Source organism: Bombina bombina, chromosome 3 (genome assembly GCF_027579735.1).
Source record: "Bombina bombina isolate aBomBom1 chromosome 3, aBomBom1.pri, whole genome shotgun sequence".
Taxonomy (NCBI): Eukaryota; Metazoa; Chordata; class Amphibia; order Anura; family Bombinatoridae; genus Bombina; species Bombina bombina.
The window spans coordinates 69,201,196-69,220,142 of NC_069501.1; the positions used below are offsets into that span (position 1 = coordinate 69,201,196).

General features: G+C 35.5%; 2 protein-coding genes across 3 annotated transcripts in view; one reads left to right on the top strand and one right to left on the bottom strand.

The window, feature by feature from the left end:
- The window catches only part of LOC128652878 (survival of motor neuron protein-like), a 2,168-nt gene extending 1,096 nt beyond the window's left edge, over positions 1–1,072 (bottom strand). Inside the window, exon 1 of the mRNA XM_053705857.1 lies at positions 1–1,072. This exon is cut by the window's left edge and continues 1,096 nt beyond it. Coding sequence (XP_053561832.1) covers positions 190–1,035 — 846 coding nt within the window. The 5' untranslated portion in view covers positions 1,036–1,072 and the 3' untranslated portion in view covers positions 1–189.
- Positions 1–18,947, top strand: part of CD247 (CD247 molecule) — a 341,193-nt gene that overhangs the window by 192,641 nt on the left and 129,605 nt on the right. The gene's annotated exons all lie outside the window — the stretch shown is intronic.

Sequence of the window (18,947 nt, forward strand, 5' to 3'; positions counted from 1 at the left end):
ATGATAGGAGTATCATAGTATTAAAGCTCAAAATATCAAAACTGATATATATTACTAAACAGTGACCAAATTCAAAACAGAATGGCAGACGAGGTTCAGAAGCTTTTAGTCTTCACTGTTCTGTGTTAACGGTCTGGAAAGACATGTCCTCTCCGTAGGAGAGATGCATGTTGATTATAATATGCTTAGTTACTTCGGATGAGGATATTTATTAAATGAAGCTTCAAGTCGACTCTGTTTTAAACCCAAATAATAACCAGTATGGTAGCCACTCATGTACCAGGCAATTAACATACTTCCCAAAGCATCATCATCTTCACACGTATCTGGGCCCATTGGAGGGGGAGGAGGAATCAGAGGAGGTCCTGGAGGAAATGAAGGAGGCCAACCAAACAGGGACGGTGGAGCATCATTTGAATTATCCTGCCTGCCCATGTCAGGCATAAATGGAGGTGGTACTGGAGGGAAGTGAGAGTTCCAATTAGAGGACTTTGGTGTGGTTCTGTTATGAGGAACCTTTTTTTCAGATGATCTACAGGACATATCACTTTCATCTGTCGATCTTGTATCTCCATTCATATCCTGTTCTCGATCCTTTTGATCACTTTCTGCTTCAGAGGTATCCGGGAACCGTAGCTCAGCCAAATTCTGTTCTTCGCTGTTGCCGTAACCAGTGTAAACAACCACGCAAGTTCCCTTTTTTGCATCAATGGAAGAGATAGTGGCAGGATAAACATTGCCGTCCTCTGACCATATTGCATTACATGATTCCCCAACTCTCCACTTTTTCAAGGGTGCTGCATTAGCCTTCTTTCTGCTTTTGTTCTTTTTATTATTTTTTCTTTTAGTTCTGGCATTCTTTTCAGGTATTTCTGGCCCAACTGTTGTGTCTCCATTCTTCAGAGCTTTCTTAAATGATGAAACGGCTTTGTCATATGCTTTAATCAACGCGGTATCATCCCAGATATCAGAATCACTACTCTGTCCAGCTCCGCGTCTGAATATTACTTCTCCACCTTCTTCTAACCCTGCCATAGACACACGTTTTCCGCCAGGGTAGCTTCCTGCAAACTATAATGCCGGGGGTCGCGTAACTAGTGACCTATTTATATAACTGTCCCTAATTGGCTACAGCAGAGAAGGTAACCTAAGTTACAACATGGCAGCTCCCATTGTTTTATAGACACAAACTTTACACTTATTTTGCCAATATTTAAACAGCTAAGGAAACTTTATAAAATACATCTACATGTTAATCTCAGACTCATCTTTTCTTTGAATGCATCATTATACCCAGCATTTATTTAGTGTTTAATGTCCCTTTAAAGTGAAAGTCAATTATACAATCCGCAAATTAAGCTATGGATACTACTCATATAATACTATAAAGTCGCTAACTTTTTTAAAAAATTTGTGCCGATTTCAAACATTTAGCTTTTATTATCCATACCTTTTGCTAGCTTTCTCCGCCCCCGGCTATCTTCCGGCTTTAGCAGTCTTACACGCAAGAGCGGTCCCACCCGCTCTATACGTATTTATCCGTGCTCGCTCTCGTGAGCAGAATTTTTTGAACATGCGCAATAATATGATCTGCGCTTTGAATCGCATCAGTACATGGGATTTCTCTTTAGCGTTTAAATGTGCATGCGTCGATCTAACGGTTTTAGACGTCTGTGGGGGACCAATGAAGTTGTTATATCGGTATTCGGCACAGCTAAATACAATAAAAAAATTAATGCGGGGCGGAGGAACGGTGATCAAGTCTGGCGGCTGTGAAGGTAAAGAAGTAGGCGTAAAAAAAGAAATAGAAAAAATCCTGAATGAAAGTTCATTTATTTTTAAATGTATTTTATTCCCATATATAGCGATATACTAAAGGTGACTTTCACTTCAAGGGTTAATGTGTTCACATGGTGCTGCTTAAGATTTCCTGTTATATAAGAGATTTGTACTAGAAGGTGGCCTGGTTAGTTGGTTTGTGATGATATAGAGATACTTAAAGCAAGTGGTGAGTGGAGGAAAGTGGGCAACCTCATCTGCCTACACACATATCCTGTGGAGTAACCCCTGCAGCAGCACTATAATTAGTACTATAACTAACTATAGAAGTGACCCCTATTTATCGCAATTACTGTAATAACTATAAACATTCATAAGGGGTTAATTTGTCAACCTCGTCAACCACCTATATATGAGGATTTTTGTTAGATTTATAGAAGTAGGTAATTAAATGATGCTATATATTTTCACATTTTATACACGAGTTATGACTATTAATTCATAGTCAGTATTTCATTTATTATTATTATTAGATAACACTTTTCCCCAACATACTTATTCTGGTGTATATATACTTTTTTCCATATTCTTTCCACGAGATATTATAATTAGTTAATCTATTCATCATAAACCGGTATTTATTACATGGTTTAGTTATGTTTTATTTAATTTATTATATCACGTCCCTTATTGCACTTGTCAAAGCATTGGGCTCCATTTATTAAGCAGCGAATTCTGCTTCGGAGGTCCATCGTTTTAGACTCACCTGAAACGGAAGCTAAGAAGCAGCGGCCATAAGACCTTTTAGGTGGCAGATTGAAATCAATCTGATACAATCGGGATGATTGGCAGCTCCTGCTAGAGGCCGCCAGTGAACAGGGGGTGGCATTGCACAATCATTTAACCAGAAATGCTTGTGCAATGATAAATGCGGACAGTGTATGCTGTCTGCATTTAGCAATGCCGAGCAGACGAGATTCGCACTCGACACTTAATAAATCAACACCATTACGTTAATTAATAGAATCAACATCCACTTATTAATGGTCCATTTTATATTTAGCCTATTTATATTGATCGCATGTATTGTGATCATGTGACACTTCCATTTATTATATTACATTTTTTTGCATTATTGATACGTTATATTATTTTATATTTTAGTTTAATGTAATATTCATACAGTCACAGAGATATACGGTCTTTATCAGATTGATTTCTAGGACACATTATATATGTTATCACTATATAACCATAAGTGAATTGGCTACATATAGTAGGTGTTAGTTACTCAGTAGGCTAATTAAAATGTAGTCCATTCATTTTGTATACAATCATGCAAATATGCGCCATCTTATATGTGTATTACATCTTAGACGATTCTTTATGAATGCTGGCTTTTAATACAGATAAATTATTTAGTGCTTTACAATGCGCCAATAATATGCACTTTTTTCTGTCTACCCAGAGTTTAGCAAGGACGCTGTGTCATTTTGATTGGGCACTCATTGTCAGGTGTTTTGGTGACGCCACATACCAGGAAGTACACAAGTTTTTGGCATCTTTATTTTTTCTGTCTTAGACATAGGTAATGTTTTCACATTCATTCACTACATGTATATTGTTTCTCTAGGACTTGTTGGTAAATTGATTATATGTTATGGTACGTATGATTAGGAGGATGCTATGTATATTAGGTGGACGTTATACACCATGTCTTGGTAATGATTGATACCATGTTTTATTAATATTATTCAATTTTTCTTTTCATGTGATAAGATGTTTTAGATGTATTTTTATGATATGTGTTATTTTTATTTTACACTCATATCATAAGTCTCAATTAGGAGATACACGCCCTTGTCGTCTAATTATTGATTCTATTGGTCCATGCTGATTTTAAATAGACCAGATTACCTAGGTCTAGTATGCCTGATGAAAGGGCTGAGGATAAGAGCTGTGAAACGCGTTGCATTGTAAGGGGAGCATGTTGTATGCACCCAAATACTCACTGTATTGTTTTTATAACATTTTATTAAAATGTTTTTTTTTTTAAAAAAGAGAGCAGTGTGGTATAGTTTTACATATACAACATGATACTGATTGTCACTTTGGACGACTTTTGGACTGTTTATGTTGTCGGGAGCGGGTGAGCTGATACACAATAAACTATCAGCTTGTGTCTACTAGCACACCAGGGTGCATTCACCAAATGTGAGAACCCCTATGTATGTATAGATCTTCTTGTTGGATGTAACTGATTGATATGCACATGAGGCGCCCCTCTATTTGTTTGACATTTTAGCACTATAATTATTACCTTGCATAATGGAAGTAGTAACAGGGGAACCTGCCACATTTGATCTTTCCAGGGGCACCACAAAAATAGTATGACATTCTGTACAAAGTCCTAAGCATTCATTTTATAGTACAGTATTTATAGTACTCAAACATTAATTCCACATAAACTGTTTACTTAGTAAAATAACTTTGCAGTGCACATTCATTATTTATTTTGCCTGCTTTTTCTGTAATCTGTCTCCTAAAATTGTAAGCTTTCCACAGCCCCCAGAGAGACTAGCGTGTATACTGCAGGATTCAGAACTCTGTCCTTGCATAATGTTGACCAGTGATTGCTTGATCAGTGTAGGAGTTAAAGGGACAGTCTAGTCAAATTTAAACTTTCATTATTCAGATAGGAAATGTAATTTTAAACAAACTTTCTATTTACTTTTATCTTCAAATGTGCTTGTTTCTCTAGGTATTCTTAGTTGAAAGCTAAACCTAGGTAGGCTTATATGCTCATTTCTAAGCCCTTAAAGGCCACCTCTTATCTGAATGTTTTTTTATTTACTTTTCACAACAGGAGACTGCAAGTTCATGTGGGCCATATAGATAACATTGTGTTCACGCCCAGGGAGTTATATAAGAGTCAGCATAGCACAGCACTAATTGGCTAAAATGAAAGTCAATAGATAATAAATAAAAAGTCATGTGATCAGGGGGCTGTCAGAAGATGCTTAGATACAAGGTAATCACAGAGGTAAAAGGTATATTAATATAACTGTGTTGGTTATGCAAAACTGTGGAATGGGTAATAAAGGGATTATTTATCTTTTAAAACAATAACAATTCTGGTGTAGACTGTCCCTTTAAAGGGACTTGAAACCCATTTTTTTTATCTCATGATTCAGATAGAGCATGTGATTTTAAACAACTTTCAAATATATTTCTATTATCTAATTTGTTTTGCTCTCTTGGTATCCTTTTGTGAAAATGATACCTAGGTAGGCTCAGGAGCTCCTGATTAGTGGCTGCACATATATGTCTCATGTTATTGGCTCACCTAATGCATTCATCTAGCTCCCAGTAATGCATTGCTACTCCTTCAACAAAGGGCTCCTGATTAGTGGCTGCACATATATGCCTCATGTTATTGGTTCACCTAATGCATTCATCTAGCTCCCAGTAATGCATTGCTACTCCTTCAAAAAAGGATACCAAGACAATGACGCAAATTAGATAATAGAAGTAAATTGGAAAGTTGTTTAAAACTGTATTTTCTATCTTGATCGTGAAAGAATTGTTTTGGGTTTCATGTCCCTTTAATTTCAATCTGTCCCCATTTTCCCCCAGAAGACAACCTAAACATAAACAGGAAGCATTTCAAGAGGACCGCAAACTAATCTTATTTTTTTATCAAAGTGGTAGCCACCAATCAGCAGCTAGAACCTAGGTTCTTTGCTGCTCCTGGGCTTACCTAGATAAATCTTTCAGCAAAGAACAACAAGAGAAGGAAGCAAATTAAATAATAGTAGTAAATTTGAAAGTTGTTTAACATTATATGCACTGTCTAAATTATGAATGTGTAATTATGACTTTAATGTCCCTTTAAGCAGATTTATCTTAACATTTTTTTCATGAAATAATTCCTCCTTTATATAAATTCTCATTTCTTTTTATAAGAAGATATATGCTTTACTTACATAAAGCTATACAAAAGTGTTATATTCTAAAAAAAGTGGAGCCCAATATTTTAGACAGTGAATCATTTGTATTACATAATGGTGACTTGAGAATCTTAAAGCTATATTGAAGTATAACACAACACAAGCGATATGTCAGTTGACTACATGATTTATTTTTTCTGATTTCTTTTTAAATTGGTTTCTTATAGTTAAAAGTATAAGGCTAAAATTGATGTCTAATGCAAAGTAAGGCCATTTCAATATTTAATATACTATAGTTTGTTAACCAGTGGGTAATCATGGCTAATTGACCAATAAAACAGTCATAATTATATATGTTTCATTGTAAAATAAAATAATAAAACAAGTATAAAATATATAAGTTCAGTAGGCCATTTATTAGTCTGTTTTCATTTAAGTCTGATAAAAATGACAGCAGTGATATTCTTACTATGATTACTGTCACATAAGCACTTGTATAATAAAAAAACAAATACTAATTTTCAATGATAAATTAAAGAAACAAAAACAGAGAACTGAGCATATATTATTACAAAATAATGCTAGAATAAATACAATAACTTTGCATATTAACAACAATTACTGAAATTTAATTCTCCGATCCAGTCATACAGACAGAGATTGAGATAAAGGAAAAATAGATCCATAGTATAAGACACAGACTTGTCTATAGCATATGTACAAAAATGTTCATAGGCGTTATTGGAGATTTTTGTAAAAAATAAATAAATATATATATATATATATATACACATACACACACACTTTTTAACTGGAATATAATTTACTTTTTTATGGATTAAGAGGAAATAATAATAATGATAATAATAGGGTTTGTGAAAAGGATATTAAGATAGAAAGTAAATATACAAAAACAAGAAAAATGCTTGCAATGTAAATAAACATCTAACATTTATTTATATTTATTATTATTATATAATTGTATAACTTTTAATTTTATACTTTACTATTAGTTTTATACCATACCAATTTTAAAATATCTTTTTTCTTTCTTCTTATTAACAATAAATATTATAACCCATAATAAAAGAAAATCAATTTTATGCCTATTAATTTTGCTTTCCTTTTACCTAATTTAACATTTTTGTTAACGGCAGTTTGTATTTAAGCCAGAACTTAAAACAAGATTTAAATTGACAATATGCGTAGAATGCCTTCCTGACAACCATCCAAAGAGATGTTTAGTTATTCACTGACACCAGCTAGAGAGGTTAATTGGATGAGCTTGAGAATCGTTTAGAAATGGAATGATTAGATTTATTTAATATCCTAGACATCTTGCCACATATTCAATTTAAGCATTTTATTATTATAGCAACGACTATAAAATAATTAAAAGCAGATTACTTAAAAAGTATAGAAAAATAAATAAGTTCATCAGGTTAATTTGATTTTTAGAACATATGTAAAATGTTGTCACCTTGACATAAACCAATAAAATATTTGGAATACTGAATAAATATTTTTCACATACATTTACACTTCTGCTTTTTGACCACAAACCTCTGATTTCAATCTGATTGTTAAATTAACTCTAGCACTGCCAGAGGGACAACACTTCAAGTACTGTAAATTCTCCAGCTGAAAACAGAGTTCCAAATATAATCTAATATACAGGTCAGAATTTGTTATCAGTTTTGACAGCATTGTTTTTATATCGCTACATGGAAGTAGAAACTTTAAAATAAAAAACTATTAAACTCAACCTATTCAGTTCTCTATCCAATATGTATTCATATTGATTCAGCAGAAGGCAAACAAAAAAAAATCAAATGAAAACAATTTCTAACAGTTACTGTGAATGGCTGAATTTAATTATTTATATAGTATTTTTTTTTATGGTAAATTCAAGACTATAGGAAGTATCTTCACATTACAAATAATTATTGCATTATTTAATAAAAATGTTTTTTGTGTTTGATTATCAGAGAAACTTTTTTAAAATATTCTGTGCAGTCAAATTAAAACATAGATGTTGTCAACCTTAAAAAAAGAATTTTGTAACATTTTCTTAACATGATGTTTTAAATTATTGTATGTGTAATTGTCTTAATTATTAATATAAATATATAAATAAAAATGTACATAATTCAAATTAATAAAATTATCTATTTTTATTTAATTTAAATATTTCTTAACATGCCTTAATCAAAAGGTATAATAACAATAATAATAATTCAGAATGTGACTTAATTACATATTAAATATTATGCAGCTATAAAAAAATATTTGGAAGAACTTTCTATTAGTATCTAAAATATTTAAAAGGAAAATCTAAATACAAAGAATAACAATACTCTAAATTTAAAACAATTGCAAGATAAAAGAAAAAGGTCAATTTATATCACAGATAGGGAAATGCATAAAACTAATTTGAGTGCCCTTTATTATCTGAATCATATTGTATTGCATACACTATGATAAAATCTATAGTTTCAGTGTCATCTGCCGTATATTGCCGCTGTATGTTGATACTCAAATATTGCAAATTTAAATTAGTTCTACTTAGCAAGTTACATATTCATCTACAAAAAGGCTAACGTGAACTTCGGTAAATGTCTATGAAAACTAACAAAGCTTGCATCATTATATAGCCATATAAAACTTTCTATGTTCATATGCAAATCATTTCATGTAAATTAGCATAGCACTATTGTCAGCTATTTATTTTTGCTTAATACAGTAAATATAGAGCTAACCCACATCAGTTGTAGTTAAGAAAATATTTTTTTTTATTATTGTGACATTTTTCTATTAAATATAAAGTGTCACTGCTACGGAATTTGGTGGCGCTATACAAATAAATGATAATAATAATAACTGTATTGAACCAGAATTGCTCTAGGTTTACCTTAATCTCTTCATGGTAAAATCACCCTTAGATATAGAAAAAATAAACTGCATGTTTTATTTCTTGGATCAGGGTAACCATGCTAGTTTAGTAACTCACCGTGTAATTATACCTTTTTATTGGACTAACAATCTATGTTAAATGACAACAATTCAAAAGCCTTCTCTCTTCTATAGGTCTCAACTAATATAATAAATTAAATTATTATTAGAAATTATACTTAGTATAAAGTAAAACAATAATATATCATGCTACAAAACAAAACAATCTAATTACTGTTTACAACATAAAGTGTAGGCTTAATTTTTTATTCATAAGTCAATGTCTGTTGAATTTATGACAGCAATAAACATTATACTGCAGGAAAAATCCAGACACGGTAAATATTATAGACAAGAGATTTTTATCTGATTCTCATAATATACCTCAATATAGGTCCCTGCAAATCCATGCTGTGGTGTTATTTATTGAGAATATACACACACACATATATACGTATATACAACCACATACATATACAAACACATACACACACTTATACAAACAAACACACATACAAACACTCACTCACACAAACATATATACAAACACACACGCATATACGAACACACACACACACACACATATATATATACATATACACACATATGCATACATATATAAATATATATATACATACAAACACACACACACACATATATATATATATATATATACACACACACATATACATACAAACATACACATATACACACACACATATATAAATATATATATATATATTACACACACATACAGTGCATACACACACAAACACACACAAACACATACACATAGATATATACACAAACATATATAAATAAATATATATATATATATATATATATATATATATATATATTAGAATAAAGCACTCACTGGTCTTCAGACGTCTGTGAAAATAGGTTTTATTTTGTGACATTTCGGGACCAAATACTGTCCCTTCCTCTGACAAACAGCATGTGAAAAAAAAAAAAAATTAAAGGCCTATACCACCCTCCCCCTACTGGCAACCAATCAAGTCTGACCGTGTGCAAAAACTCCAATGAGAGAAATATGACTATCAATTAGACCATATGTCTAAGAATCAACAGTGTATAAAACAAGAAAATATGTTAACATATAAAGTAACAAAACATAATCTGTGAAATAGGGGCGATTGGTGTCTATCCACCTCCATGTATGTAACGATCAGCTAAAATCAAAAACATACTATCCGCAACGAAAAGATGCAACACTGCCCTCAGAAATTGTACACAAAGTCCACTATTGGTTCAAAGAAAAACCCACTAGGCTAATTTGACCAATTGCTGTAAAATGGGCATGAACAGAAAGTATAGTCACCGAAATAAAGTGGACAGCTCAAGAGCTCCCCATAGGTAGCCAAAAACCCGTGAAAAGCGTGAGGGGGGCGTAAAATAAGAATTATTTCTAATGTATGGTGGGAGTGCATACACTATACTACCTTGGATTTGAAAATTTTTTGTGTAGTGCACCCACACAGGGGCTGACTCAGCCTTGATACATCTTCTTTTCTATCTCTATACATCCAACAGGCAGTTACTATGACCGAATTGGAGCAAGCAAGCACTGAGCCACCTAACATCCAGACGGGTATAGGTATGGAAGAGACATAAGAGGACATCTTTACATTCACTGATGAAGATACAGACAACATCCACTTTAGCTCCATTGAAGAACAACAAGTGGAGGAATCATACCAATCATTGTCCAACATATTGGGCAAGTTAAAACAATGAGAAAAAGATGTGAATTTACATGGGACATACCACTCTGATTATCACAAAAAATGGATGATCCCAAGGGGGTTCAGAGTGAGGAATGTCCCTACAATGGTAGATCAAGATACTCAATAAGTGTTCTTTCGATCTCATGCTATTGGTCATTAGAGAGGTTGGACGTCTACTGAAAGAAGTGAAGGTTTGAGCAAGACAAATTAGGTACCTTGGGGACTGACACAAGCACAGCTTGGCTTGGGAAACTGTCAGCACAGATCAAAGCCTAGCAAGAACTTATTTCCTTTAAAAATCGGAAATTACAGACAGTGACCCAGGATTACACATATAAGAGTAGCTATAGATGGATGATGACACCAGACGAAAGGAGAACCTTCAGACCTAGAAGAGATAGGAGGTTCAGAAAAAAAGCTATCAATGCGGTTCATATAAGCTCTGGTGATAGCTCCCACCCTGAGGTCCCCATTTCCACTGATGAATCCAGCTTTCGGGGGATAGTGACCCGTTCCAGGGGCAACAGTGGTAATCAACACTGGGACACCCACAGCGGGGGCACAGCATCTTTACCAACACTGGCTACACAGCCCACTACCTCTCGTTTTATAGGCCGAGGAACAGGTCACATATGAGGGGGGGGCACTGCCTGCCACCCCCCACTCCAGATATATATATATATATATATATATATATATATATATATATATATATATATACCCACACATAAACAAATACATAATATATAAATAAAGCAGTGTCCAAATTTTTCACCTGAAGTGCATCTCGAACATTTACCAAGCAAATATAATTCTTTAAGAAAGACAATAATATATCTTGAAAAAATATTTTCTGAGAATCTACTTACAATTCAATATTCTATAGCTATAAATAAAATAGTTGGCCCATCCAATCTTGTGAAAACTAGATTTTCTAGTTGATACATTAATAGTTGTATAATAGGAGTACCTTGTATTAATGTATTTTCTAGTATAAATGAGCAAACAGCTTCCGTGTTAGACATCTATCAAACAGAATTTAGCTTTAATATGTGCAAAAGTATTTGTGGTAAAGTATTTATTCAAACCACAGATACAAATAAACAAATATCTGTTGTTCTTTGTATCAAACGTTATGCATGTAGTGAGATAGATAGATTATAGATAGACTAGTCCTAAAGCCCGTGTACACGGGCCAATTTTTGCAGTACAGCTGTTCCACCCTTGCTCTCTCTCTATCCCCCCTCTTTTCTGCTCTCTCTCTCCCCCCCTTCTCTTTTGTTCTCTCTCTCCCCCTCCCTCTCTTTTGCACTCTCCCCCTCCCTCTCTTTTGCGCTCTCCCCCTCTCTTTTGCTCTCTCTCCCCTCTCTTTTGCTCTCTCTCTTTCTCTCCCCTCTCTTTTACCCCCTCTCTTTTGCTCTCTCTCTCTCCCCTCTCTTTTGCTCTCTCCCCATCTCTTTTGCTCTCTCTCTCCCCTCTATTTTGCTCTCTCTCTCCCCCTCTTTAGCTCTCTCCCCCATCTCTTTTGCTCTCTCTCCACCCCCCTCTCTTTTGCTCTCTCTCTCCCTTCTCTTTTGCTGTCTCCCTCCCCTCTCTTTTGCTGTCTCTCTCTCTTTTGCTCTCTCTATCCCCCCTCTTTTGCTTTCTTTATCCCACGTCACGGCCCGCCCGCCCAAGTCACGCCCACGCCACGCCCACGTCACGTCCAGTCATGCCCACATCACGCCCGATCACGCCCGTGCCACGCCCGGACCGTTACTCACACTCTGCAGTGTTGAAGGCCAGGTGTGTTTGTCCTCGCGCGCAGTGTCTACTGTGCATGACAGCTTCGGACAAACACACTTGGCCTTTTATTATATAGGATGATAGACAGTGAGCAAGAGTTTACCACTGTTAGTAATATCATTTTTATTGCACTAACATTGCACATTGAAAGACAATATTTTAAAAGACTTAATGCTGATTAGAACTGTATAGATAATTAAAGGGTCTGAAAGTGTAAACCGCTAGGTAGATTGCTTTTAATCTAGCTGTGTGCATGAAATAGAGTGCACTTAGAATGTGTTGTGTTTATATTTTTTGTAATATATTCTGTGGGTTTTGCACACAAGAGTGTCCAGCATTAATTGTCTTGGTCAATAAAAGCAAATGCAGCACTCCATTTGAGAGTGAGTGCAGTCCATTTCCGTGATATATACATAAACACACACAGACATAAAAATATAAAACTATATATATAGATATATATATGTAAAATGTTTACAAAAGGTAACACAATTAGCTGAATATTTCATACATTTACACATATAATTTAAATGATTGTTTTTCTGAGTATAAAGTTAGTAAAATGTCATATTATATAATAAAAGGCACATTACAATGTAAGAAACAAAGAGAGGGAAAAAGACAGAAACAGACCTCCAAATATTACAATGGGTCTTAGAGATCAGTCCAAATACAAAACAATCTTGCCAATGGAAATTATGGGTGTATACCGGTACATTAACATTGGAATGTAAATATATCAATCTCTTTTTTCCAGTTTAGTGCTGCCTTGGGAACAGGAAAATCTTTAGCCCCCTTAAGACACTAGGGCATAGGCCCCTTTAAGACACTAGGGCAACAAATATTTTAGCTCATATATGCACACTAATATTTCTCCCAACCATTGGCTAGTGAAGTATGGAGGTGTCAGTTGCATTCAATAGACAACCAGATACAACTGATTTATAATAACTATATCATTTGGAGAGCATAGGTGTGAGAAGTTATCATACTATAGAAGTCTTGATCAAATGTGACTCCCTAGGCACAGGCCTATTTGGGCTTGGTCAGACTACACCTCAGATGCAAGGGAAGTGGTAGAAAACCAGGAGAGTGACACAACAGATACAAGGGAAAAGAGACACAGGGAGACAAAAGGAAGACATGCTGAGAGACAGCAGGGGCTAGTAGTATGAGCTAGCTTGTGTTGTAAAAGATCATACACAGCGCATGGGTAAGGACATAGGTCAGGGAAGTGTAGAGCGCAAGAGACCACAAAAACAAAACATGAGGATATGAGATGGGAAACTACTTGAGCCCGAGTCAGATAAAGAACTAGCCAGGGAATATAGGATGGGTATAAAGCATAGCTCCCCCTGTGTGAAGAGTGCAGTTATTTGCTGCTTCTATAAATGTCAGTTTTTAATGGGATATGGAACTCAATATTAAACTTTTTATGATTCAAATAGAGCATCTATCAAAAAACCCAAACAATCTAATTTAATAATAAAAGCAGAATTGCATAGAACAATAGGTCTAACATTGTTACAAACAGTGCTGCCCCTAAAACAACATGTGCACACTCCTGAGACTACCCAGTAGGGTTGCAACCTTTAATTCAGGCCAAACCTTAACACTCTTACACCGTGCACAACATAGCATATTTATTATTGCAGAGTACAAATTATGTATAATAGCAAAAAACACAAAAATCGCACATAGACATTCACACACACAAGGACAGTAACTTTCACACACACACTCTCACACATTAACACACACATACACACACAAAGACAGTAATGCTCACACACACTCACACACATTAACACACACACAAAGACAGTAATGTTCACACGCACAAAGACAGTAATGCTCACACACACATAGACAGTAATGCTCACACACACATAGACAGTAATGTTCACACACACAAAGACAGTAATGCTCACACACACAAAGACAGCAATGCTCACACACACAAAGACAGTAATGCTCACACACACATAGACAGTAATGTTCACACACACACATAGACAGTAATGTTCACACACACACTCTCACACATTAACACACACATAGACAGTAATGTTCACACACACATAGACAGTAATGTTCACACACACAGACAGTAATGTTCACACACACACTCTCACACATTAACACACACATAGACAGTAATGTTCACACACACATAGACAGTAATGTTCACACACACACTCTCACACACATTAACACACACATAGACAGTAATGTTCACACACAGAAAGACAGTAATGCTCACACACACTAACACAAACCGTCTCTCTCACACACACAAATGCACTCACTCTTTCACATGTGCACACTCTGAGACTACCTAGTAGTGCTGCAACCTTTAATTCAGGCCAAATCTTATTTCTCTTGCACCGTGCACAATATAGCATATTTATTATTGCAGAGTACAAATTATGTATAATAGCAAAAACACAAAAATCGCACATAGACATTCACACACACAAGGACAGTAACTTTCACATACACACTCTCACACATTAACACACACATAGACAGTAATGTTCACACACACACACACACTCTCACACATTAACACACACATAGACAGTAATGTTCACACACACAAAGACAGTAATGTTCACACACACACTCTCACACATTAACACACACATAGACAGTAATGTTCACACACGCACTCTCACACATTAACACACACATAGACAGAAATGTTCACACACACACTCTCACACATTAACACACACATAGACAGTAATGTTCACACACACAAAGACAGTAATGTTCACACACACACTCTCACACATTAACACACACATAGACAGTAATGTTCACACACACACTCTCACACATTAACACACACATAGACAGTAATGTTCACACACACAAAGACAGTAATGTTCACACACACATAGACAGTAATGTTCACACACACACATAGACAATAATGTTCACACACACAAAGACAGTAATGTTCACACACACAAAGACAGTAATGTTCACACACACACTCTCACACATTAACACACACATAGACAGTAATGTTCACACACACATAGACAGTAATGTTCACACACTCTCACACATTAACACACACATAGACAGTAATGTTCACACACACACATAGACAATAATGTTCACACACACAAAGACAGTAATGTTCACACACACAAAGACAGTAATGTTCACACACACACACTCTCACACATTAACACACACATAGACAGTAATGTTCACACACACATAGACAGTAATGTTCACACACTCTCACACATTAACACACACATAGACAGTAATGTTCACACACACAAAGACAGTAATGCTCACACACTAACACAAACCGTCTCTCTCACACACACAAATTCACTCACTCTTTCACATGTGCACACTCTGAGACTACCTAGTAGTGCTGCAACCTTTAATTCAGGCCAAATCTTATTACACTTGCACCGTGCACAACATAGCATATTTATTATTGCAGAGTACAAATTATGTATAATAGCAAAAAACATAAACACACATAGATATTCACACTCTCTATTTCACACACACAAAGACACTAATGTTCACACACACACACACTCACACACTAACACACACACACAAAGACACTAATGTTCACACACACACACACTCACACACTAACACACACACAAAGACAGTAATGCTCACACACACTCACAAACTAACACAAACTTTCTCTTTCATACACACACAAAGACAGTAACGCTCACAGAAACTCTCACACACTAACACAAACTTTCTCTCTCACACACAAATACACTCACTCCTTCACACTCAGACTCTCTCTCACACACAAATGCACTCACTCATTCACACTCAGACTCTCTCACACACACATAAAGACACTGTCAAACACAAAGACACACACACTCACACACAGAGATACTTACAGACACACTCCCACACAAAGACACACATGCAAGAGATAAATAACTGTAGGCATGTGCAGTATGTTTCAAATGCACAATGTCACCTTTTTGGCTGTGGCTGTGGCTGTTTGCCCCAAACCCAAACATTTGCCAGTCAGGAACTGACTCAGCTTCAAGCCCGGACACACAAATTAAAACCCGAACTGTCTGGGTCATACCAGGATAGGTCACAACCCTACTACCTAGCTATGTTGTCATGGATAATAGCTAAGTTTTAGCAAAGGATACCAAGAGAAAGGTACGCTTGATCACATAAGTAAAATGGAAAGTTTTGTTTTTATAATTGTCTGCCCTATCTGTATCATGCAAGTTTAATGTTTACTGCCACGTCTCTTTAGTGACTCCTCGTATCCACTGGCTGTGAACTGGCTCACAACCACACGTCACATACGCGAGCACCAAGTGTGAGTGTTATCAGGGCTGATGGCAGGTAGATAAGAGCCAGTTTGGTAACACAGCACAGGAAACCTCGAGGCTCAGACGTACAGCTGTGGAGCTGCTCTGTTGTAACCACACTGCACCGCGGATAACTGTTCCGCTTCTTAGTTTTCAGCTAAAACAACTGAGAGATTATCTTTGTGTTTCCTTCATCCATAACTTATTTTGCCTTTGCTCACACCCACTCACTGATACAATGACACCATGCAGCACTCAGGATGTAACTCCTTTATCCAAGGGACACAGCAAGCTTCTGTAGATGTTTTGGTAGATACCTTCTTGTACAACCCCTGCAATGCACATTGAGTGCAACATCAGATAATATGTGCTAGTCATAAAATAGCCTAGAAGTCTAGTATATGGCTACAGTTGTGCACCCAAAGGATAGTAACAAAATACAACTCACTGCAATTTTTTGTTTTTAGACAAAACTTAGTGTTGTCCATTTTCATTTTTTTTCCCTTCAAATGAAGGGCAACAATGAGATTGTATTCCCTGGCTGGACCAGTGACTGTGTTAATCAACATAAAAATAAATATTTCTAACTGGTTGAGCGAGTCATTAGAAAGGGAAGCGCCACAAACCTCCATAAATAAAGGCATTAGATCCACAAAGAGGAAACTGAAGGCAGGAGGGTACAATTTATCATAGTGCGAGCGGACATGATACGATGTAGCGTATCATGTCCGCTGCACATCGATAAATGCCAACAACATACGCTGTCTGCCTTTAAAATTGCACAAGCAGTTGTTGTGAACTGCTGGCGCAATGCCGCCCTCTGCAGATTCGCGTCTTTAGACCGCTGCTTCATAACTTCTGTTTCCGGCGAGTCTGAAGGCTCACGTGGTAACAGGGGCATCAAGCTCCATACTGAGCTTGATAAATCCGCCCCTATAAGTAGAGAATTTGGAGTGTTAGAGGCACAGAGAAAACCCTTTTTGCCTTGGGCCAGTTAACCTAATATGTAGCATGTTTAATAGTAAGGTAGAAGCAGCTAAAAGTATGACTACTTTGCAATTAGCAGCTTTAGGAGTGAGATTTGATTAATGCAAAGTAGCTCAGACGCTGCAGCCTAAATATCCACCTAATATTTTATTTAGACCTCGTAATGTAATGTAGGAGTCTCTGTTTTACATAAAGAACACCACATAGCAACATAAACATGTCTCAAGATAAAATTTGTGTTTCTAAATGTTTTTAAGGGCCTTGATATACCAACAAGACTTCTTAGAATATCTCGCCGGAGCAGCAAGGTTTTGAGTATCAGGCCCTGTGACTCACTAAGAGGTGTTCCCTGTATTTAAAGGGACAGTATACACCAATTTTCCTATAACTGCATGTAATAGACACTACTATAAAGAAGACTATGCACAGATACTGAACTAAAAATCCAGTTTAAAACCTCTTAAAAATGTACTTAGTTAGCACTATTGAAAGCAGTAAAAGCAGACACTCCCCGCTCCCCCTTCCCTACATATGAAAAGACAGATTACACAAACAGGAGCAGCAAGAATCTGTAGACTTGGGTCTGCATTTGATATTTTGGGGCTTGGTTACGAGTCTGAAAATCAGCACAATCTTATTGAAAAATAAGCAAAACTATAGACTGTTACAAAAACACTACAAAATGGGCTATATAAATGTAGGCTGACCATATTGCCGCTTTAAAAAGGGACACATATGAAAAATACATATGTCAGGGTTCTTATAATAGAACATTATTCAAAGCATTTCTTTAATCAGCCCTGACATATGTATTTTTCATATGTGTCCCTTTTTAAAGCGGCAGTATGGTTATCCTATATAAATGGGTCATCTACAAAACATTTATGCAAAGAAAAATCTAGTGCACAATGTCCCTTTTAGTATTTGAAGGGGCTGCATATATCACAATATTTTTTTTTATAAAACAAATAAATTATAAATTTAAATAATAACACATTGTATTGTTAAATAGTGTTTGAATTCGTAACAAAATAGTTTTTTTTATCAAAAAATACAAATTTGTATTTATATTATGAAGAAAAAAACACTATTAAAGGGACAGTCAACCATAGAATTGTTATTGTTTTAAAAGATAGATAATCCCTTTATTACTCATTCCCCAGTTTTGCATAACCAACACAGTTATATTAATACTTTTTACCTCTGTGATTACCTTGTATCTAGGAACCTTCTTCCAGCCCCCTGATCACATGACTGTGACTGTTTATTATCTATTGTCTTAAATTTAGCATTGTTTTGTGCTAAATCTTAAATAACTTTCTGTGCCTTTCTGTCTCTTTGTGTTGAAAAGAGATTTAAAAAGCATGTGATAAGAGGCAGCCCTCAAAGGCTTAGAAATTAGCATA